This window comes from Macrobrachium nipponense, chromosome 13 (assembly GCF_015104395.2).
Source record: "Macrobrachium nipponense isolate FS-2020 chromosome 13, ASM1510439v2, whole genome shotgun sequence".
Lineage (NCBI taxonomy): Eukaryota > Metazoa > Arthropoda > Malacostraca > Decapoda > Palaemonidae > Macrobrachium > Macrobrachium nipponense.
Genome location: NC_087206.1, coordinates 63,652,228 through 63,678,138, shown reverse-complemented (window position 1 = coordinate 63,678,138; position 25,911 = coordinate 63,652,228). Strand labels below are relative to the sequence as shown.

General features: G+C 42.0%; 1 protein-coding gene across 1 annotated transcript in view; it reads right to left on the bottom strand.

The window, feature by feature from the left end:
• Positions 1–25,911, bottom strand: part of LOC135225851 (heparan-sulfate 6-O-sulfotransferase 2-like) — a gene marked incomplete at its 3' end in the record, with an annotated part of 62,467 nt that overhangs the window by 31,942 nt on the left and 4,614 nt on the right. The window contains 1 exon segment of the mRNA XM_064265393.1: positions 7,652–7,775. Coding sequence (XP_064121463.1) covers positions 7,652–7,775 — 124 coding nt within the window.

Sequence of the window (25,911 nt, the reverse complement as noted above, 5' to 3'; positions counted from 1 at the left end):
ATTTAATAAAAAAAAAACATTAGGTAAAGATAGAATAAAGAATAGAAATGAATGGTTATTATACTGTTTGGTAGTTTCAGTAGTTGAAGAGAGATAATGAAAATTTATGTCTTACTGTGTACTAGGAAAAGTGATTGCTTAGCGATCGTGCAATACTCGTAAGTGCTGGATGTAAACAGAAGTTTGGAAGCTTTTTTTTATTGTTTGTTTATTACAGTTAATGGTTACTTAATAATTATTTGAAATGAGTACATGCAATACATTTAATAAAAAAATTGTGAATTAGATATCATAAAATATAAAATAAATCAGACTGCTATCATCGAAGCCAACAAATATGATATTGTTAAGATACAATAAAGTTTTATACATACTTACCTGGCAGATATATACTTAGCTATAGACTCCGTCGTCCCGACAGAATTCAAAACTCGCGGCCAACGCTACAGGTAGGTCAGGTGATCTACCATTCCCGCCGCTGGGTGGCGGTATCCGGCAGATATATACTTAGTTGATTGGCACCCTTGGTGGAGGGTAAGAGACAGCAAAATACACACAGAAAATAAAAATAATAACGGAAAACAACAATTGTTGTAGGATATCAATCCTTGGTTCTCACCTGTTTGGGCAGAAGACTTGATGATTACTGTCATTGAGCCTGCATACCTCAAGAGCTTCAGCGAGATAGAGACCTATAACCGAATAGCCCTTCTGGATCATGTCAATGGGGGCTAGCCCGCTTACGCGACAGAGCCTATCTGGATCGTGCCAATGGGGGCCTACCCGCTTACATGACAGAGCCTGACCTGTATCGTATCAATGGGGGCTAGCCCTCTTACATGACAGAGCTTTAGGTTTTATACAATACACAACGAGGAAACCACAAGTTAATCCCGACCACCTGAACCTCCTAACCATGTTAGATCTCGGAATTGAAAGGGGTTACTTCCTATACCCTCTTCCAATCGACCATAAAAACCAAACACCATAACACTAAAAAGACATAAACTAAACTAATTAGGATTAACCTCAGCTCCTCCTCCCAGCACTGAATCCGCGGAAACGTAAGCTCCTAGTGAGAAGCAGTTCTCATAAGTAACTCTAACATCTCTTAAGTAGTGAGAAGCGAATACCAAGTTACACTTCCAATACGTGGACTCTATTAGCGCTTGAAGAGACCACGTCTTGTGAAACGCCATTGAGGTTGCTATGGCTCTCACTTCATGCGCCTTCACTCTGAGGAGCTTAAACTGTTCATCACCACAAGAAAGGTGCGCTTCATTAATCACGTCTTTAATGAAAAACGTCAGAGCATTTTTCGAAATAGATCTTGTCGGATCCTTGACTGAGCACCAAAGACTTTCTTCCGTACCTCCTAATAGAGACTTCCTTTGCAAATAAAATTTAAGGGCTCTTACCAGACAAAAAGTCCTCTCTTGTTCTTCCCCCGTAAGAGAAGAAAGTCCTTTCACTTCGAAGCTTCTTGGCCATGGTTTTGATGGATTCTCGTTTTTTGCTAAGAAAAGAGGCTTAAAAGAACAAATTGCAGCCTCCTTCTTAAAACCCACTCTGCCTTCTAACGCTTGAAGTTCACTTACCCTTTCTGCCGTTGCTGGGGCGAAAAGGAACAGAGACTTTCTTGTCAAATCTCTAAAGGAGGCCTTATTAGCAGGTACGAACTTATCTGACATAAGAAAATGAAGGACTACATCCAAATTCCAACTGGGATTCCTGGTGTTCTGGCTTTTTGAGGTCTCGAAAGACCTAATAAGATCGTGTAGGTCCTTATTGTCTGATACATCCAGCCCCCTATGCCTGAAAACAGAGGCCAGCATGCTTCTGTACCCCTTGATCGTTGAGACAGCTAGGTTACACTTTCTTCTAAGGTAAAGGAGAAAATTAGCAATGTCAGTTACAGAGGTACTGGAAGAGGATACGTTGTGCGACTTGCACCATCTTCTAAACACTTCCCACTTCGACTGGTACACTCGTAATGTGGATGGTCTCCTGGCTCTTGCGATTGCTTTCGAAGCTTCGCGAGAAAACCCCCTCGCTCTAACAAGTCCTTCGATAGTCTGAAGGCAGTCAGACTTAGAGCGGGGAGGTTTTTGTGATACCTGTCGAAGTGGGGCTGTTTGAGAAGATCGCTCCTTAGTGGGAGCAATCTGGGAAGATCCACCATCCACTCCAGCAACTCTGTAACCCAGTCTAGGGCTGGCCAAAAGGGAGTGATCAAAGTCAGCTTCGCTCCTTCTGAGGAAGCAAACTTCCTTATTACTTCCCCTTCTAGTTTGAAGGGGGGAAAAGCGTATCCGTCTATGCCCTTCCAATCCATCAGGAGGCCGTCTATTGCTATCGCTCTTGGATCCGTGATTGGGGAGCAATAATTCTCTAGCCTTTTGTTCCAGTTGGTTGCGAACAAGTCTATGTTCAGCCTTCCCCACAACCCCCATAACTGTTCGCACACTTGAGGGTTGAGGGTCCATTCCGTGGGGAGGACTTGGTTTTTTCTGCTTAGCAGATCCGCCCGAACGTTTCTCTCTCCCTGAATAAACCTGGTGAGGAGAGAGATTTCTTTCTCCTGAGCCCAAAGCAGCACCTCCCTCGCTGTCTTGTAAAGGGAGAATGAATGGGTTCCCCCTTGTTTTCTGATATACGCTAAGGCTGTCGTGTTGTCCGAATTGACCTGAATGATCGACCCTGAGATCTGCTCTTGAAAGTGGATGAGTGCTAAGTGAATGGCTTTCAACTCCTTTTGGTTTATGTGCCAGGACGCCTGTGCTCCTTCCAAGGTGCCTGCACTTCTTCCGAGCCCAACGTTGCTCCCCATCCTGAATTCTACGCGTCTGCAAACAACGCTCGGAGAGGGCTCTGTACGTGTAAAGATACTCCTTGGCTGAGTTTCTTCGGGTCCAGCCACCACTGTAGATCTTGCTTGATCTCGTCCGTGATTAAAAAAGAGTCTTCTAGGTCCTGGGAACTCTGATCCCAGTTCTCCTTCAGATAATACTGAAGGGGTCTTAGGTGCAGTCTTCCTAAGGAAACGAACTGCTCCAACGAGGAGATGGTTCCCAGCAAGCTCATCCATTCCCTCGCGGAGCAATGTTCTTTCCCTAGAAAAACTGAAACCTTCGAAAGGCAGCATTCTATCCTCTCTCTTGATGGAGACGCTAGAAAACCCCGATAATCCATCTGAATCCCCAGATAGACTATGCTCTGCTGGGGATCCAGCTGGGATTTCTCGAGGTTGACTAGGAGTCCCTGCGATTGTGTCATTCTTAGTGTTACCGAAAGGTCCTCCAGACACTGAACCTTTGACTTTGCTCTTATTAGCCAGTCGTCCAAATACATCGAGATCCTGATTCCTTTCAAATGCAGCCAATGTGCCATATTCCTTAGGATGCCCGTGAAGACTTGAGGGGCCGTCGACAGTCCGAAGCAAAGCGCTCGAAATTGGAAGACTCTTCCCTGTGACATGAATCTGAGATATTTCCTTGATGCCGGGTGAATTGGCACATGGAAATATGCATCTTGAAGGTCCAGGGATACCGTCCAGTCCCCTGGACGAAGAGCAGAAAGCACAGAGGAAGAAGTCTCCATCGAGAACTTCTTCTTGATCACAAAGAAGTTCAGCGCACTTACATCTAAAACCGGCCTCCACCCGCCTGAGGCTTTGGGTACCAGGAACAGACGGTTGTAGAAACCTGGTGAATGGAGATCTTGAACCGGTTCTATTGCCCTCTTCTGCAGCATAAGGTCCACTGCTTGCAGGAGAGCTTGACTCTTGACAGGATCTTTGTATCTTGCCGTCAACTCCCTTGGAGTTTTTGTTAAGGGAGGATATTCCCTGAAGGGGATGAGGTATCCTCTTTCGAGGATAGAGAGGATCCAGTTGTCCGCCCCTCTCTGAGCCCAGACTCTGGCAAAGTTCGAAAGTCTGGCGCCTACAGATATCTGGAGGACTTCTTCTTCATTTTGCCTTCCCGACAGGTCTCCTGGAAGGTCTTCCTCTGGTGTCAGGTCTCCTACCTCTGAAAGGGGTTCTTGAGGAAGAAGAGGCTCCTCGAAAGGGCTGTTGAAGAGGTGCTTTCTCCTTCTTAGTAAAGGGAACAGCGGGCTTGAACCTCTTCGCTGATTGTGTAAGGAGGTCCTGAGTAGCCTTGCCAGCTAAGGACTTCGCCTATAATCCCTCACCTGTGGTCCTGGGTGGAGAGGTGGCTAGAGAGTGGCGAATATAACAAGGCCGACCTCTGAAGAGGAGAAGCAACTTCAACCGAACCGTCCATCACCGCTCTATCTAAGCAAGCTAAAACGCTAGAGAGCTCCTCCATACTGACGAATTCGGGATCTTGGGCTCTCTTCGCAAGGGCTCCCAGAGACCAGTCCATAAAATTAAACACCTCCAGTGTCCTGAAGAGGCCCTTTAGGAGATGATCTAGCTCGCACATCCCCCATGTAGCTTTAGCTGAGAGTAGAGCGCGCCTCCTTGACGAATCGACCAACGAAGCGTAGTCTGCATCTGCAGACGAAGGAAGCCCTAAGCCCATAGGCTCCTTGGTATCATACCATCTTCCAGGTTTTCCCGTCAGCCTGGAAGGAGGGCATGAAAAAACAGTCTTGCCCGCTTCTCTTTTAGTGCTAAGCCACTCTCCAAATCCTTTGAATGCCTTCTTCATGCTTAAGGTAGGAAGCATTTTCACGAATGAGGAGGCTTTCGGAGACTTCGTACTTGAAAGCAAAGAACCTGGAGAGGGCGGATCAGCTGGTTGAAGCGTATCACCAAACTCCTTCAACAAAAGCAAAGATAGTCTTTTATAGTCAGAGACTACTACATCAACTGCGAATTCCTCATCTGAGACTTCCTCTAACCCTCCGGCTGCAGGAGAGCCCTTCGTAGGGAGCGGCTTTTAGAAGTAGAGGGACTTCTGTCATAAGAAGGAGATCGCCTTCCATGCAACCTATGCTTGCTACTGCAAGGCGCGAGGGAGCTCCTAAAGGTAGAAGATCTCTTCTCAGTAACCTGTTTCTCACAAGGCGAAGGGATCCTACTCTCTGAAGAGCTCAAAAAGTGCGAAGGGGTCCTATTCAAACCTAAGCGCCTGCTAGGTTCCTGGCGCCTGCTTGACTCCTGACGCCTGCTTGACTCCTGGTGCCTGCTTGACTCCTGGCTCCTGAAAAGCTCTTGACGCCTCTTACTCGACTCCTGGCGCCTGGCAGGCTCTTGACGCCTACTAGGTTCTTGGCGCCTACTAGTCTCCTGGCGCCTGAGGTGCTCTTGACGCCTTAAAGGCTCCTGGGGCTCACTCAACTCCCGGCGCCTGACAAGATCCTGGCTCTTGATAGGCTCTTGACACCTGCCATGATCCTCAGTAGAGGAGTCCGACTCCTGTTCTCTTCGTAAAAAAGTAGCTGAGCGCCTCCTCTGAGAGCGGCTACTGCTGGGAACTTTACTGCGAAGAGAAGAGCTCCTAGGGGGTTCGAGCTGTCTGCGCGGAGCATTCTTGTACGGAGGTGAGGAGCGCCTAAAGGGAGATCAAGAGGGTCTCTCAGGAGATGAGCGCCTGCTAGACTGAGATACGTCTCCTCTACAGGGAGAAGAGCACTTACTAGGAGATGAAAACTTCGATCTCTTCACTGGAAGGGAGGCGTCTTTCCTTCGCGACGAATCCTTATGGAGAGCACCCACCAGGGAGGATAACTGTTCCTGCAGGTAAAGCAGGAAGAGCTTAGTAGGATCTTGAGGCGCTGGAGACGGTCTTCTAGACTTTTTACTACAAGAAGGAAAATCCTCAGGAAAGCGCTCGGGGCTTGAATCAAGAGCGTCTCCTTTCGGCGAAACCCACGATCTCTTCAAAGGACGAGACTTCGAGGCAGAGCTCCATCCACGCCTAGATGAGGAGGAGTCCGAAGCAGAAAAGCACTCTTCCAGGATGCCTTTTCTACGGCTATCCAGGGCAGCCTGGGTCGCTACTTCAGGATCTGCCGAAGGGACGCCTGATCGTTGGGGATGCTCCACATCCTCCCTGCGGCTTTTGACATTCCTCCTCCCCTGGTCCTGGGAGTTTGAAATGCGGAGGCGATCAGACGCCCCCTCCACTGCACTGGGGTCACTGCACTCACTGACACTTACCTTTCGCCTCCATAGCTTTTAGCTGTTCATGAAGCTCCCTGATCGAGGATCTCATGATTTCCATCTCTGAAAACGAATCCTTAGGTTCAACACAGGGAGAAGGGGCTGAGGTTATGGGAGAAACGTTATCATCTACGTACCTTGTTAGTTTCTAACTCGGGTTCAAATGAGCAAGATCTACTTGAGCTTCTTGCGGAAGCTTTCCTAGCTCTATCTTTCTCTCTTTTCTTGATATAAGAAGATAAATCCTTCCATCCTTGTTCTGTCAGTCCCTCACATTCAGCGCAAGTCTTATCAAAAGAACACTCAGAACCTCTACATTTAATACAAATTGTATGGGGATCTATCTCTGCTTTCAGAAGTTTAGTTCTACAATCGTCCCTTGCACACACCCTAAACTTAGGTGTTACCTTAACGTCAGCCATCGTGAGAGAAAATACCTAAACCAATCCTACAACAGTCCACAACAAGTGTATGCCAAGCCAGAGAAAAAACAGAGTACTTCACCAAAATCAATCCAACAATTCTCGGCGAACGAGCAGAATTCCATGCAGGAGGGAACCACAACAGTTGTTGTCGTTCCCGGCGACAGAGAAAATCTGTCAGAAAACGGTAATGGTTCCGGATACCGCCACCCATGGTAGATCACCTGACCTACCTGTAGCGTGTGCCGCGAGTTTTGAATTCTGTCGGGATGACGGAGTCTATAGCTAAATATATATCTGCCGGGTAAGTTGCATGTATAAAAACGTATTTTTTAGAATTCTTCTTCTGTTTTGATATTATGTTACATATATGTTTCATTATAGCTGTCAGTAACTCGGTATCTCCATTAGGTAAAGATAGAATAAAGAATAGAAATGAATGGTTATTATACTGTTTGGAAGTTTCATTAGTTGAAGAGAGATAATGAAAATTTATGGCTTACTGTGTCCTAGGAAAAGTGATTGTTTGGCGTTCGTTCAGTACTTGTAGTCGTAAGAGCTGAATGTAAACAAACGATTGGAAGGTTTTTTTTTGTTTAATTGTGTATTATAGTTAATGATTAATTAATAATTATTTGAAATGAGTACATACTGATTATTTATACCTTTTATTGGCATATTCTAAGCTTTTAGCTTCTTAGGTTTAGATGTCAGAATCATAGACTAGGCTACAGTAGCAACTGCTAACATAGGCTAGGCTTATTGCTAAGGGTCATATGCTAAAGTCCTAATATATGCAGTAAAAATGGGGTTAGGCATTATACATGTAAAATGCGGTTCAAGATACGAAAAACTCACGATATGAAGGCTGCCTCGGAACGGATTAATTTCGTATCTCGAGGTACCACTGTACTTTCAAATACAATAATTACTATTGGCAATAAAAGCCCACGTAATGCAAAACAACTGTGTTTAATATTTTGGTAGTATAAATATGGACTAACAGAAACATAAAATGATTCAAAGAAACTTGGTATAGCTTTTACTGAAAACTTTACACTCAAAAAACAATGAATGGTAGTAAAATTATACTCACCCTAGTAGGGGGCCTTCCTTCACACAACAAACGAGCTGTCTTCCATGTAGCACCTCTTCGTACATGCTTAAATTCACTGAGATAACGGTGAACTGGATCCCGTAGGAAGGTTATATAAAAGTACCTATAATAAAGAAAAAATAATCAATAGCAGGAAATTAAATGAACATTATAACAAATAGGCAAGGTAAATTCACAAACCATGGCAAATATCTTTATGAAATACAATCCACTGCCATACATGAATCAGTGCAATAATAACTGGTGGGTAGATAATAATGATCTACTAACTTTCAACAAGATGACCTTATTTTCCTTGTTTTATTTTTTTTTTACCCTAGGCTAAACAGGAGCACTGGGTTGCACTCTCCAATGGGCTCTGCATTTGAATTAACGGTTTTGGGATAATTTGCACTTTTCCTATATATACACAAACCTGAGGTGTTTTATTAGATATACCTTCAGTAAAAACTCATTCAGTCAGTGAAGTATGTTAGATATGAAGTTTTCATAATAAAACTAATATTGTAATACTTACCTGAACACCTGAATTAGCCCTGGTCACCGACCAGCCCGAACTATATCCCCACATATTTACCCTCTAAGTGGGTAATTTTAACTGTCAGTGTTACCAACGCTGCAGGTAAAATCTAGTCAAATGAGTTACCTGTGTTACCGTTGGCAACGCTGCCGCAAATACCTGCCACCAGTGGCCTGTCTCCTCATTCCTCAATTGAATCATTCACTGTCAAATTGAAGTGGGGAGGAGGGTGGGAATCATTCAGGTGTTCAGGTAAGTATTACAATATTAGTTTTATTATGAAAACTTCATATTGCAATACACTCCCTGAACACCTGAATTAGCCCGATTAACAACATTTAGTCGGAGGAGGGGTCGATCTCATTCAGCCCGACCTGTCCACGGAACATACGCAGGTAACTCATAAGCAACCTAGCATGTATAAAAGCATGTATCCTCACCTAGTTATCTAAACTCGGAGGTGAGGATGTTTGCAAAGAAAGTACTTCAACATCAGTGTTGAGTCTAAGGTACTGTCTAAGTCAGAAGTACCTCCCATGTGATAAGCTATACTTCTTATTCATGGAGGTAAAAACAAATCTCCTCACCTGGTTGTCCAGCTCAGTAGGTGAGGATGTTTGCAAAGAAAGTACTTCAAAGTCAGTGTTGAGTCTAAGGTACTATCTGAGTCAGAAGTACCTCCCATGTGATAAGCTATACTTCTTATTCATGGAGGCAGAAAAAAAAAAAAAAAAAAAAAAAAAAAAAAAAAAAAATCTCCTCACCTGGTTGTCCAGCTCAGTAAGTGAGGATGCTTGCATAGGAAGTACCATACCGTCGGTGTCGAGTCCTAGGTACCCTCCCCCACCCCCGCCTGAGTCTGAAGAACCTCCCATGTGGTATTCTATAGTACCTCTCATGTATGGAGGGGAAATGGTGAACCTCCCATGTGGCTATGTAGCCTCTCATGTATGGAGGAGAAGTTGAGTGTGCAGGACCTTCAGTTCTCTAGTACTTCTACCACTGCTCACTGATGTAGATGACTTGTGCTGAAGAAGTAGTAGTTATTCCAACATGACCATCGGGATCTGCCTAACCTCAAGGGCCTAAGGGACAAAAAACACTGTCTAAAGCTTGACCAATAGAAACACTAGAGTTCATTAGACAATCACTGCCTCCCTAAACTTCTAACAACATAAAGTTCATTTAGACTATCACTGCCTCCCTAAACTTCTAACACCCTGAAGTTCATTTAGACTATCACTGCTTACCTAAACTTCTAACACCCTAACTCTACCAAGCCGACTATAAAACTGAGTTACCGCAACGACAGGACCCCGAGAGTAACCCCTCTGAAGAAACTGAAATTCCCTAAGGTACGGTGTTGTGAAAACCACAACTATCAAAAAAAAAAAAAAAACACCTACACAATCGCCGACAGCGAAACATTCCTCTGGAAGCCAAAGGGTAGCCCTCCGCATACTTGCGCCCTTGGATTGACTAAGAACCCATTCTTATGAGTGTCCGGATAGCGCCGAGGCAATGATTTAACAATAGTCCCTCCTCTCCTTGCCAAGAACATAGCATAACCCTCAGAAATGTTATTCTGGTATGCAAACCCCCTCGAAACCATCGAAACCAAAGTGAAGAGGTTATCAAACAATCCAGGCTCAGAGAAACACCCATCAACTCTCACCACATCCACACAGAGTGGCTGTGAAAGGTGTCCTCCAAATGAATCAATGAAGGAACCCCCAATAGAGAAAAACCTCAACTGACTCGTAAACCGGAAGTCTGACTCCGGCAGAGGAGTTACCCGTTACCTCATACAGAAAAACGATGCTAGCTTAAGTCATTCCCCAAAAACTGCCCGACTCGCCGTAACCAGAGTACCCTACATGATGTTTGAGAGACTGCTGGTTTGGTAGAATACAACATATCAAAACATTACTTGAATTAACCGAGATCCCTCCGGAGCCTGGAATGCGGAAAGAGAATGGACAAAGTCCACAATCCGTTATACTTGCTTCCTTCGCCGGAGAAACAAAAAAAAACCACAACTAGCAAACGAGTCTCTCTTCAAAGGTATCTATCCTCTGTCAGACCTGTCCAGCCACACCGGAACAGGAAAAAAAAAGAAAAGCCGAACCCGGACAAGAGCAGCACCCAAGAACCCGGAACGTACTACGCCTGGCTGCTCGATACCAAACGACATAAGATCCCATCATATCTGAGCCTACCGATCCGATTGCGCAACGATATACCAACAAGATGATGATAAACTCCTGTGCAAGTCGTACTCTACTGCGCAACCCGCACTCCCCCCAGACATCATGATGTAACCCCTGCTGTCCGACCGCTGTCCACCCACTCACAAGCGCGAACTGTGTCACCAGTTCCGCAAAACCTGTAAGAGTTAGTCACTCGACTGCGGATACCCTCACTACCCAGTGACGATAACGTTACGCCTGAGCCGAATATACCTTGGCGATGAAAGACCACACATGCGAGCCACTCCCATACTGTTGCGCCCAACATGTACCAACCAAGACGATGACCTAACCTTGCACCAGTCTCAATTGACTGCGAAACTCCGCACTCACCATTGACTATGACACGAGACCTGGTCGACTACAATAGGCGAGCAACACCCCTAAAGAGCGAAGTCGCAAAACGCGATCCAACTAACCCCCTTTACCAATACGTACTAAACCTAGAATGGAGTCCGGAGCAAGAGAGGGAAAGAAGTACTCCCAGACACGGAATCAAGGTCGAACCCACCTTGAAAACCCCATAAGGACGGAACAGAAAAGCAGCAGGAAACAGTTGAGAAAATAAGGTGAGAGAAAAGTCACTAAGAGTAACCCACAGGATCACCTAGCGCCGACATTGTGCAAGTGGAGAACCAACTGTGCGGTACAGTGCTTTAATAACGGGTTACGAACTGCGGAACCAATGGGAGCCGCAGAAGGAATTACCAGCTACCCTAAGAAAGGGGGCCGAGGGCACAAAGGTGCAATTACGATGCAGACAACTGCGAACGGCCGGAGCCCCCCCCCCCCCCCCCCAAGCAATTACAGCGGTAAGCACGTTACATTTCACACTCCTAAGGTATATAAATGGGAACGAAGAAGGAAGATTACTAACTACCCTATGAAAGGAGTGGGTGGTGACAACCGGTATCGATACAGTCAACGATGGCGCATGTGAATCTCCAACTGCCGTAGCCTCCTCAAGAACTACGGAGGACACACTACGTCTCAAAACAAGTAAGGATGAAAATACGGAGTTGCGAAAAACCGCCTTGAAGCATCAACATCAGCAGCCTGAGAACTACAGGACCCGTGGAAGGTGCTACGAAGGCAGCCCCTCCAAATTATTTCCTTTAACCCAGAGAGAGAGAGAGAGAGAGAGAGAAATCATCTCCAAATTTCAGGATGAAAGAATGAAACTGGCTCTACTGTGATATTGGTAAATAAAAACAGGATGAGCGAGAAGACTCCGAAGCGACATCCGAAGAATGAGCAGCTGAAGAAGGTTGTGTAAAGACATTATAAGTTTTAACAGAAAAACTGGGCGAGAGAAAAACTAGACCGACTCTGTTCCCCATGATAATCTGAGAAACATTAGAAAATCAGGAAATTATTCAAGACGTGGTCGTGAATACAGTCCGTATTGAAGCTACCGTAATTGACTTGCGTTAATTCGATTTTACGATGGGGTTAGTATTTAAAATCGGAACTACATTGCAAATAAGTCTTCCTATATCTCTCGCGCAGCTGGCGTAGGCAGCATCGTGCATCAGACAGCGAGATTGTAGGGTTTAAAATAGAATTCAGGCCAAAGGCCGAATATTGGGAACTATGAGGTCATTCAGCGCTGAAGGGAAATTGACGGAAAAAAAAAGTTTGAAAAGGTGTAACAGGAAGAAAAACCCCTCTGTTGCACAATGAGTCAATTGTTAGGAGAGGGTGGAAAAACAGCATGAGTAGAGAAAAAAAAATGAAATCAGGAAAGTGAGAGAGAGAGAGAATTACAACCGTCTAACATCTCCACCTCCATAAATTTGCACCCTCTTCCAAGTTAAAAGGTATTAATGATAATATACTCGTATAACTGCGTACAGCTATGAACAACCGAACAAGAACTTGTTGCTAATACGATCGAATCCTATAGCAACATCACTTTATTGTATTGATCGGCGTGCGAAAGTAATCGAATCCGATAACAACGTCTGTTTATTGTATTCATCCGCGTGCGACGGTAATTACTGTATTCATGTTATAAATGTAGCTGAAGCTGATAAGGCAAATTACGTGTATCAGCAACCTAGATAGAGGTCCCAAGCTTTTGAATGAATTCAAACGCAGCCATGGTAAAAGAAAGTAATAGCATGAAAGAGCTCGTTTACTGTTGTTTCATACCGATAAAGATTAATCAAGTGTAAGGTTCGTAATACCTATGAAGAAAAGTGAAAAACGAACGGAATCGCTAAATTTACGCATCTAAGCCGAGGGAAAAATAGCTTCCAATCAGACGTATTAGTCAAATTTTGGCCTTAAATTACATCGTAAGACGAACAGCATGACTTTGTTTCAGAAGTTAAGTATCCAGATACTCATTATGGTAACTAGGAACAAAACATTAGCCGAGACCAAGTGATATGGTTAATCTGGAGCCAAGGAAAATAGACTAGCCGGCATCATTGTCTGTCTTAAGCCCTACGCCTCCTTACAAACAGTGCTGTTTTGACAAGCTTGTGTAATTGTAATTTAATTGAAAAGTAATAAATTACATATTTCAATTTAATTGAAAATTAATAAATTACATATTTTAAGGTAATTAAATTAACTTTATTAGGCCAAAATTAATTTCAGTTGTCACTGTATTTGATAATACAACTGGTAATTCTTTTGTAACTGTAATTGACATAAGCACAATGTAATTACTGACGGTCCATTAGTCTGTTAAACGTATGAAGACGTCATACAACGAATTCCTTATAGTATCTGACATCTAATTATATGCCACAAGATACGGTATTTCTACAGAAGCAATCCGTGGTGGCTTAGACTATGGCAATTGACTGATTCCTATGTTATTTGAGTTACTGTACAAGATTTAAAAAGTAATATTCCTATTTCGGGCGGCTTGTAACTAAGGCAGTAATTGAACCTTTGTTTGAAAGTTACATAATACGCCGCACCAAACTCAAAGGTATATTTAAAGTTTAGTTCCAACCAAACGAACAAAATATTCCTTACAAACCCTTGTAAAGCAACTAAAATAACATAGAAAAGGTCAATTGCCATAGTCTAAGTCACCGAAGAACGGTCCTATAGGAAGGTACCAAGTATTCGTTACGGTGAAGGCAATGTAAACACAGCTGCCATGTTTAAATTCCCCAACCACCACGGAGCCATATGTTCACTAAGGGGGGGGGGGGGGGGGGGGGTAGCGCACAGAGGGTGGGCGGGGTAAGGTGGAAGGTACGAGTTGTCTTAGCAGCACCCCACTGAATAGTAACATACCTTGACGCAACTTTCGGCGAAAGCCTAACACTCACTTTCCTAAAACATAATAATTAAGAATAATGTTTGGACCTTACCTTAAAGGGGTGGAGGGTACACAGCAGCAGCTGCTTTTAAGAATGCGTGGAGGCGGGTCGTGGGTTCCTCAAAATGCAGCTTGAAATAAGCAACAGCCAAGTACCCGACGAAGTTATACATTCTCCTCCCGTATCTTGGAGTCGACTGAATGGGGGCAAAAGACCTGCTTTCTCAGGAGGCCATGGGTCCTGGCAAAAAACCGATTAGTCGATCATAATTACCTGAGTAAAAGGCAGAAAAAATCTTTGTAACTCATGTAACAATTGTTACATGAAGTTGGCAAAGAGTTCCTGGTGAGGGGCTGGGGCGAGCGTGAAGTAGATGCAGCATGGATGTCATGGCGGCAGATTCAACAGTGTTGGAGTTCTACAGTTAGGAGGTGGCAGGAGGCCAGACCGTAGAAAACAGGGTAGGAGAGGTGGGGTGGAGTAGTAAAAATGCTTTGATGCTATTGGTTGAGGCAGGGTGGGGCTGAGGTAAATGAACAAGCACTTAACAAGATAAGTTGGCAATGTTAAGGGTAATAAAAGTAAATGGGTAGTTAAGGAACTAAATGTAAATGTGGGATGGGTTCAAAATATGAAATAATACAAATACATATATAACGGGCCCAGGGGGGGGTGGGATTTAAGTCCTGGGTGGTAAATGTGTAATAGGGCCTATAGTTGTTTTAATAAATACAAAAGACCAAATTAAACATAGGTTAGCATATAACAAAACTAATTAAACTTGTAGGGGATGTTGCCTGACCAGGTGGGGTTGGGCCTGCGGTAACCCCCTTAAAGAACCAAACCAACCTAACATACCTAACCTAGCAGGGATGTAACTTACCTAGTAGGGAACTTAACCTAGTAGGCAATGTTGCCTGACCAGGGGGAATTTGCCCCCCGTACCCCCCCTTAAAGGCCTAACCTAACCTAGTAAGGAATGTAACCTAACCTAACCTAGTAGGGAATATTGCCTGACCAGGGGGCTTCGCCCCCCCTACCCCCCCTTAAAGGCCTAACCTAACCTAGTAGGGAACATTGCCTGACCAGGGGGGCTTCGCCCCCCCGTACCCCCCTTAAAGGCCTAACCTAACCTAGTAAGGAACGTAACCTAACCTAACCTAGTAGGGAAATACTAGGCCTAACCTAACCAAGTAAGGAATGTAACCTAACCAACCTAACCTAACCTAACCTAACCTAGTAGGGAATATTGCCTGACCAGGGGGGCTTCGCCCCCCCCGTACCCCCCCTTAAAGGCCTAACCTAACCTAGTAAGGAATGTAACCTAACCAACCTAACCTAACCTAACCTAGTAGGGAATATTGCCTGACCAGGGGGGCTTCGCCCCCCCGTATTTTCCCCCCTTAAACCTAGGCCTAACCTAACCTAGTAAGGAATGTAACCTAACCTAACCTAGTAGGGAATATTGCCTGACAAGGGGGGCTTTTCGCCCCCCCGCCCCCCCCCGTACCCCCTCTTAAAGGCCTAACCTAACCTAGTAAGGAACGTAACCTAACCTAACCTAGTAGGGAAATACTAGGCCTAACGTAACCTAGTAAGGAATGTAACCTAACCAACCTAACCTAACCTAACCTAACCTAACCTAGTAGGGAATATTGCCTGACCAGGGGGGCTTCGCCCCCCCGTACCCCCCCTAAAGGCCTAACCTAACCTAGTAAGGAAGTAACCAATAACCTAACCTAGTAGGGAATATTGCCTGACCAGGGGGTGGGCTTCGCCCCCCGTACCCCCCCTTAAAGGCCTAACCTAACCTAGTAGGAACGGAACGTAACCTAACCATAACCTGACTAGTAGGGTAAATACTATTGTCCTAACCAATGTAACCTAGTCAGGAATGTAACCTAACCAAGCCTAAAAAACTAACCTAGTAGGGAACATTGCCTGACCATGGGGGCTTCGCATCGTACCCCCCCTTAAAGGCCTAACCTAACCTAGTAAGGAACGCAACCTAACCTAACCTAGTAGGGAAATACTAGGCCTATCGTAACCTAGTAAGGAATGTAACCTAACCTAACCTAACCTAGTAGGGAATATTGCCCGCCCCAAGACCAGGGGGGTCTTCGCCCACCCGTACCCCCCCTTAAAGGCCTAACCTAACCTAGTAAGGAATGTAACCTAACCAACCTAACCTAACCTAACCTAACCTAGTAGGGAATATTGCCTGACCATGGGGGCTTCGCCCCCCGTACCCCCCCTTAAAGGCCTAACTAACCTAGTAAGGAATGTAACCTAACCAAACCTAACCTAGTAGGTAACCAAGTAGGGAATGTAACCTAAACCAACCAACCGCCCCCCCCCCCCGGCCCCGTATCCACCCTTGAAGAACTAACCAACCTAGCCTAACCGGGTAACCCCCTTCAAGGACGTAAAATTAGTAGGTAAACCAACATATAACAAACTAACCCACCTAAGGGTATGTTGCCTAACCGGGGGATGGGATTCGGCCCCAGTAGGTAAATGACATATAAACCTAACTTTGATGGGTGTGGAAGTGTAAAATGTAAAAAGTAACCATACATAACTGCATAATAGTAAGGAAACTGGAAGGGAGTGTAAATTGTAATGTCTGTAAAAGTGTATAATGGAATATATTTAAATGTAGGTTTTATAAAAATAATGGCAAACTTTAATCTAGATATTGGTATCAGTGAGAAATGCATTGTAAATGGTGTAACGTAAAGAGCCAGTCGTGAATACTGGAAAGGGGAGGGATTGACTTGTGTATAAATGATAGGGAGTGTGTATGTAATATGCAACGCAATGTGCAATTTCATGTAACAGGTAGGTATCGAAACGTCCTAAAACTGAGTTCTATATCAACACGTAGGCATTTTTTAGGTGTCTGTCCTCAATTATACTAATATTTCAAGTTATATATGGTGAAATGATTAGGTAGGGATATTTCAAAACAGTTTTTATTATACAAATACTATGGAAAAATGAAAAGGAATAAACACTAGAATTCACATAACATGTTTAATAAACAAATTAGGTAAATGCTTTTATGTAACTCAACGTATGGTTACCAGCCAGGGTTCCCAGATGACACCACTACCAACCAGCCAAAGTCTACCATGAAACCAGCCAAAATCCCGCCAAATGGAAATCCAAACCAACCAAAATAACCGGGAAATATATGTGCGTTATATTTATCTTTATAAATGTATATTTTTTTTATCATATGCTTGTATAGCGGCATCATAGTTTTAGTTAGATAATATAAACTAATATAAGAATACAGGAAAAAAAACGAGAATGAATTGAAATTTTGAAATGAGGCTCGTTCTCTGAGAATCCGGTGGCCTGTTTTGTGGTCGTCTGGTGTGTGTGTGATTTTTATTTTAATTCCATCTACATATTTTGCTGAAATGTTACCAAGTTTTTACTGAAAACCTATTCAAATTCCCCAGATTTTCCTGAAAACCTTCAAAAATTCCCAATCTGGGGAGTTATTCCTCAAACGTGGGATCAGTGTTTAGCTCAAATAGAAAGTATTTGAAAACCAGCCAAAATACCACTAACCAGCCAAAGTGAATTTTTACCCACCAAATTAGGAAAAAAAGCCAAATTTGGTGAGAAACTGCCAAATCTGGGAACCCTGTACCACCCAATCCTTCACTCAGTCCGGTAGCAACGTAGGGGTCATACTGTAACGTGTTTGGCTAAATACATGTATCCCTCCCGTAAACCCCCATTTCTTTCCTCACTAAGCAGTCTGAGTTTAGGCCAAAAGCTCCCTTACAGTTAGCACATGCGTAGTAGGATTCAGTGTTGTGGTAGTAGTAGTAGTAGACGAATATGGATGTGGAACGGCTCCACTATCGCTAGTTTTGTTATCTCTTATTTCCGCCTGTATTTCGTGTTTTTGAAAGTGAATAAATGTGGGAAATACCCATACACGGCAAAATCACCCCCAAGTGGTTTCTCTCCCCACCCAAAACCCCGGTTCCCACTGGGGTTCCCCCTTACCGTAGGATAGAGTTAGGGTTTTGTCCCCACCCAAAACCCCGGTTCCCAATGGGAATCCCCTTTACCGTAGGATAGAGTTTTCAAAAGGTAAATTAGAGTCGTCCGAATAAATATTACTTCATATTCTTGTTCAGGGGGTAAAAAACTGCATAGAAAAACCGCAACTGCCATACTCTGGGCCGCCGCGGATAGGTACACTAGATCTACCCAAGATACCAGTATTGACTATGTTAAAGGTCCAACATAGTTGGACATTTAACATAGTCAACACGTATTTTCCTTCAAGAAAACACGTCTCCTTCAAGACGACAAACCTGGCCTAAGTAAGGAAGAGTTGTTACGTTAGTTACGCTAGCCAATCAGGACAAGAATTATTCGAGAGCGTGAATGACTGCCAAGTTAGTATTTATACTACGCTAATATGATGATACATACAATACAATTAATGCTTTAGTTGGACAGAATCTGATCTTCATTCTGTTCGATTACATTCATATTGAATTATACTAAGATCGGATTCTCGTTCGTTTCAATTACACCTGTACTGAATTATCCGTAGTCAGAATGCCTGAGCCTAAAGCGTTAGCCACTATAAAAATCACTCTACCGTTATGTAGTACAGCGAATACTTTTGGCTAGGTTAGGCTACTGTACATTCATACGATATATCATCGTGAACACTAGGCTAGCCGTAGTTAATTTATTCGATTTCTCTACATAACGAATTATCGTACGTCGATATGCGTTGAACAGAGAATTAGTTGATATTAAAAATTACGCTATCATATAAGTAGAGGAAAGTAACCTTAAAGACGAAGGATAAGTATTCAACCCTTCAGAACCCGACAGACCCGAAACCAGATCTGAACGGCCAACCATGGCCTAAAAGATTCTGCACAAGGAACTCGAAGCAAGAAACACCCAAGAGGCTCTAAGGACACTGTCCCTCTATAAACTACTACTTATAATAGAAACCGACCGAAGAAGCCTGCACTTCTCTTCCTAAACCACTATTTAGCCTATTATCCCTACTCGTCTGTATCTGACCTAAATTTTCATCATCCTGAGAACTTACAAATCGAGGGGAGGGGAAATCTGCTGCCAACACTGCCTGCTCCGCGCCGGGGGGGGCCGGCAGAACCTACCCACTCGGAGGCTTGCGGTTCTCCATTACCCCCAGCACCCGTTAGGGCTGGTTCTGGAACAGGCAGGGGGGCTGAAAAAGAACGATTAGAATTCTATACTAGTACCACTATCTCTATTTTGGTTAAATTATTCGTCAGGCTAGAAATATATTTAACATACTAGATGATAACCTGTCCACTAATTCTGGAATAACTAACTAATGTTTCGTTGTCTCCTGACCAAGACAAACATCTCTGACTAGTATTGGCACTAAACCTTCCTACACGAAATAACGAAAAAGAACGTCGATCATGAATGCGGGTACTCATCCTATGCTTGAAGGGCGTGCAGAGCCGATGGCGATGAGCACTAACATATCCAGCAGTAGAAGGCTCGATCGTCGAACTGTAGATGAAGTAGAAGCAGAGGCATTTGCAGTCGGCGACAACGTTATTTTAGATGCCGATGAGGCACCAACATATCCAGCCAGTAAGAAGGCTAAATCGTCGAGGCGTTTGTAGAAGGCGATGACGTTTATTTCCTAACTTATCCATAGCGAGTACAAAGTAGCTATCCAAAGTGAAACGGGAAAATTTGTAGTTTGTAACCAAGATGCGAAAACTGAGTGGGTCGGGCTAAATGACCAAAAGTTCGCTCTGATGTGGGACTGATCTGCACAGCAAGGGCGAACAAAAAACAATTGAGGAATGAGGAGACAGGCCACTGGTGGCAGGTATTTGCAGCAGCGTTGCCAATGGTAACACAGGTAACTCATTTGACTAGATTTTACCTGCAGCGTTGGTAACACTGACAGTTAAAATTACCCACTTAGGAGGGTAAAATATGTGGGGATATAGTTCGGGCTGGTCGGTGACCAGGGCTAATTCAGGTGTTCAGGGAGTGTATTGCAATAGGTGAATTAACAAGTAGCCATCTTGCTTGGTGAGACGTACCCGCGTGAAGTCACAATAATCAACAGATATCACAAGTTTAAACATACGACTAGAATTTGAGATCTAGAAGTGTTCGTGAACTATCGGTGATAAGATTAGTGTGAAAATAGTAGGATAAAGCGTCTTCTAAGTTAGTTTATCAAGTGTAATACTATAAATCAGAACAAGATGGCAGTAAGTTCCAACTGCGGGAAAAGGTGGCGTAATTTGGCGTGCTTAGCAGATTCACAATACGATGAGGTAGCAGGGAAGGGTGAACTGGCATTTGTCTCATCTGATGAAAATCAAGCAACAGTTCCTAACCAAAAAAGATACAAAAGCATTCTATTAGATTATATTAGAAGGATATAATCCTTCAAACTGGAACAAATCTAATGAAAACATCTTGAAAATAATTGAAGAAGTTCCAAATAAAATCCAAGTGGTCAGAGACTCATAAAGAAAATATACATAAACCAACATATTCCGACAAAGAAATGAATAAGGTAAATCTTGTGAATATACTAATTGATGCATTAGGAAAAAGAATGCCAAAAGCATGCAAACTGTGTAAGGTTTGGTATAGCATAGTCAATCCACAAAACCTAATCAGAAAATGTGCTGCATGCAACATTCCGACCCATCCACAGTGTGCTGAGGTAATACAAGATTTGAGAAAAGATCACAAGAATTTTTGTTCAACATGTCTATCATGGAATAGACAATGTTATTAAATCAAGATTGAATGTACAAATAGTTGAGGATGAAGAAGAAGAGGAAGGAGGAAGAAGAAGAAGAAAAAAGAAGAAGCATAAAAAACGGAAGAGAAGTAAACAAAAATGAAATGACAGAAAAAATAAGGAAAACAAAGAACAAGATAAAAGTATGGATGCAGAGATACTCATTGATACTACATATGAGGCAATAAAGCAGCATACCTACGAAGAAATAAATTACGATATGACAACAGAAAAGCAAATCCCGAAGAGGCTCTACCAGATCTACAATGACGGGAAAGAGGAAAAAATAGACAAGAAAGACAAAATCTGCAACCTTTTGAAAAAGATTGGGAATTGCAGATTTGGAGAAAGATGTTACTACAAACATCCTAAGATATGTCAAAACTATGAAATATATGGTAAATGTGCATACTTAGATGGATATGGGGATGATTGCAGAGATCTGCATCCAAAAATATGTAAAAAACCTAAAAGAAGGAAAGATGTAAGTTCGACAAAAAATGCAAATATATGCACCCTTGTAGCCATGAATCATAATCAAATAAATAACCAACCAAGTAATAAAATCCAAATAAGAAAGAAACAAATAAAGAGAGAATCAAGAATATCAGGTAAAAGAGAAAAGCAAACCACCAATGAGATATGCAGAGGTGTCAGCAAAAAATTTCAAAGCATCAGCTCCGAAATTCTACTCAAGAGATAATAACTGTATTTATTATGCAAGAGGATATTGCAGAAACGGAGAAAATTGCAGATTCAGACACAAAATTAATAATTATGATGAAGGAAGATCAAATATTATGGAAAAGTTGGATTTTTTTAATGTCAGAATTTCTGGAAATGAAAAAAAGAACAACATACCGAAACAGGAAGAGACATGGGAAAATCCTTATTACTATCAGTATTAAATGAAGGAGAAAACACGAAAACAAACCATCATAGTGATGATGCGCAGTTTTAGTTACGAGTAACTCAAAAAGAAAAATAGAGTACTTAGAAGAACTAACCCAAAATGAAAAGAAAATAGATATAATGAATATAAGTTAAACCTGGTATTCCCAAGAGACTGGGAATGATGAACAAATAAAAGGGTTCCAAACTTATAGATCAGATAGAAAAAATAGGAATCAAGGGGGAACCGCAATATATGGGAAAGACAAAAAACAAGGAAAAATATATGAGAAATATAGTAACTCAGAATGTGAACTAATAGCGGTAGAATTTGAATCTGAAAAATTGATGAACATAGTAATATATAGACCTCCTAATACTAAAGAGTTTGACATAATAATTGAAAAATTGGATGATATATGTAGAAATCACAAGACTGGACTATTCTCCTATCTGGTGACTTCAACTTTCCTTTCGTAGAATGGAAAAGAACGAATAGGAGATTGTGGTTGTACTTATACATATAAAAAAGAGAGTAATAGTAGTGCAGAAGATAAGAGGCAATTTGAAAAGCTATTAGATATGCTACTAGAATACAACATGCAACAAATAAATCACCTGCCAACAAGAAAGGAAAATACTTTAGACCTAGTATTTGTGAACGAGATGAATTATGTTAAAGAAATAATAGTTTATAATGCGAGTATTTCAGACCATAATGTCATAGAATTAACAGTTCATTCCAAAGCAAGTGAAAATAGAGATAAGCAAGAAATGAAAAAGTGGGAAGGATATGGAAAATACAACTTCTACAGTAAAAAATATAAAATGGTCAGAAATTAATGAAGAATTAAACAAAGATTGGGATAACATTTTCGTCAAGTGATGACATAAAGGGTAAATACGGAGATATTATATAAAATATTGGAGATAATAGTGGAAAAATATATACGAAGAAGAAAAGTAAACATCATTCATGCATACCAAGAGACAGAAGGATCTTGTTCCAGAAAATCAGAAAGTGGAAAAAAGGTCTTGCAAAAGAAAAAAATGCATGGAAAGTTATAGAACTAAAAAGTAAGATAGAAAATGCAGAACAAAAGATTATACAATCAAAAGAAAATGAAAAACGGGACTTGGAAGAAAAAACCCTATTAAATATCAAGCAAAACCCAAACTATTATACTCATATGCGAAGAAGATGAATAAAAGAAGAATAGAAATAGGCCCTCTGAGAATTGAAGGGAAGATTAACGAATGAAAAAAAGGGAAATTTGCAACATACTTGGCAGAACGATATAAGAGATTAATTCACCCCTAGAATAGATAATGAAGATAATGATATAGAAGTAAGGGATGAAATAGTGAATATTTAGCTGACATAGATATTAATGAAGCTGATATTGTGCAGGCTATTAATGAAATTAAAAATGGAGCTGCTCGCAGGGCCTGATGGAATTCCTGCTATTTTGTTAAAGAAAGTAGTTCATTCTATCGCAAAGCCACTTGCAATATTATTAAGACAAAGTGTAGATACAGGCAAGATATGATGAGCACAAAGATTAGCATATATTACCCCTACTTTCAAAAGTGGATCAAGACTAGAGGCAAGTAATTATAGGCCTGTGAGTCTAACATCACATATTATGAAAGTGTATGAAAGGGTAATGAAGAAAAATATTATGAAACATTTAATAAAAAATAATTTGTTTAATAAAGGACAACATGGTTTCGTACCCGGAAAAAGTACAAACCCAACTGTTAGTCCACCGTGAAAACATATTCAAAAATATGAAAAGCGGAAATGAAACAGATGTGGTTTATTTGAGACTTTGCAAAAGCTTTTGATAAAGTAGACCATAATATATTAGCGAAGAAAATTAGAAAACACAATATCGTGGATAAAGTAGGAAGATGGTTAAAAGAATTTTTACACAACAGAAAACAGATAGTTTTATTGCAAACGACGAGAATCGGATGAAGCCAAGGTAATATCCGGTGTGCCGCAAGGTACGGTGTTAGCTGCAATACTGTTTGTTATTATGATTGAAGACATAGACAATAATGTTAAAGATTCGGTAGTGAGTAGTTTCGCAGATGACACAAGAATAAGTAGAGAAATTACTTGTGATGAAGATAGGAACGCTCTACAAAGAGACCTTAACAAAGTATATGATTGGGCAGAGGTAAATAGGATGGTATTTAACTCTGATAAATTTGAATCAATAAATTATGGAGACAGAGAAAGAAAGCTATATGCATATAAGGGACCTAATAATGAGACCATCACAAATAAGGAAGCAGTTAAAGACCTGGTGTGATGATGAATAGAACATGTTATGCAATGATCAAATAGCAACTCTGTTGGCAAAATGTAAAGCAAAATGGGAATGCTGTTATGGCACTTCAAAACAAGAAAAGCTGAACACATGATTATGCTGTATAAAACATATGTTCGTAGTCCACTTGAATATTGCAATATGATATGGTACCCACACTATCAAAAGGATATTGCACAAATAGAGAGTGTCACAAGGTCATTTACAGCTAGAATAGAAGAAGTTAAGGACCTAGACTACTGGGAAAGACTACAATTCTTAAAATTATATAGTCTAGAAAGGAAGGAGAGAACGCTACATGATAATTCAGGCATGGAAACAGATAGAAGGAATAGCAGAAAATATCATGGAACTAAAAATATCAGAAAGGAGGCAAGCAGAGGTAGATTAATAGTGCCCAAAACTATACCAGGAAAAATAAGGAAAGCACACAGGACATTATTCCACTACGCACCAGCATCGATAATGCAGCGTCTATTCAATGCGTTGCCAGCTCATCTGAGGAATATATCAGGAGTGAGCGTAGATGTGTTTAAGAATAAGCTCGACAAATATCTAAACTGCATCCCAGACCATCCAAGATTGGAAGATGCAAAATATACCGGAAGATGTACTAGCAACTCTCTGGTAGACACTAGAGGTGCCTCACACTGAGGGACCTGGGGCAACCCGAACAAGATGTAAGGTCTGTAAGGTAAGGTAAGGTCACAGGAAGTCCTTTCTACATGAAGGCATTCCAAAGGAGATTGCTCATCAGTCTAGAGTCCAGCAAGTCCACCTGTAGGAGGAGGGAATCTGCATTGTCTGAACTGTAGTACTTCCACTGTCTTGTCAGGAGCATGGGATAAAGCATGGATTAGATTAGATTATAAAATTTTTGGCACATAGCCAAGCGCCGGAGCAGGATAAAGCATGGAGGAGAGACTAGAATTGAGAAAATTCTCTGATTTATGAATCTGAGAATTAACCTCTACCATAACACTCCACTCAAGTGAAAAACAGGGCTATGACAATGTAGCCTCCAGGTTAAAACTAAACGTGCACTTAATGGAGGGACATGAGGTGTTGGGAATGTTAACCAGAACCAAGGTCATTTCCATTACACCAATAGGCTCATGAATGAAAGCTATGACTCCATGAAGGTGCCTCTCCAACTCTAACTGGAATAATTCCATCAGCAACAGACTCTCCAGCCCTGCATAATCCACAACAGACCTTGAAGAACCATTCACCAAGGCAGAGGCACAGGGAGAAAGCACATCAGCCCAACCCAGTCCCTGCTCAGAGGAATGTGATGATGTTTGACTAGAAAGAACCATCCCAGACATTGTAACACAATCTGAAGGCATCAAAGGAGCCAGGATGATTCTTACCCTCAGCTTAGAACTAAATTACAAAACAGACAAAGCTTACCCAACTAACACATCTAATGAGCAACAGCATTCACAAACAGTCTTGTGCTAGGCAGTACTTGAATCAATCCACTTAAAAATGTCACAGGGAAAAAAATGCACAGAAAAAAAAAGTCATAATAATTCAAGGTGGCCGGTAATACAATCACAGGAAAAAAGTAACCTAGCCTAACCTTAACCAGCATAAACTAGCCTGACCTAACCAAACTTTCAACCTAACCCAACCTAACCTAACCCACCCTATAAACTAACCTAACCTATCACCTTTACCTAACCTACCTTATAACCTAACGCAATCATTACCAGCCACCATAAATTAATGACTTTTTTTTTTTTTTTTCTATTCAAAATTGTGATTTTATTACTGGCCACCCAGTACTTGACCAGGGAGGAAAGACCTGGAAGTACCTAACATAGGGGAATGATCATGCCAGTGACTGTTTGTAGACCAGTTAAGGGCATGACCCAGGATGCACTGACCTAATTCCAAAGAAATCGGATGGATGGTCAACTCTTACCTCCAAAGTTAGGGAAGAAAGTCTGAATGAAAAAAGGATAACTAGGGTAGATCTTTTCCCATGACAACAGAATAAGACAATATAATCACCAGTCTCTGAAGAGCAGCGAGAAGACTTCTTAGCCTTCTTAAGGAGGGCATCCTTCCTGGCTGCCTTCTTGCACTTCCTAGGGTTCAGTGATTGGGAAGGCAAAGAAA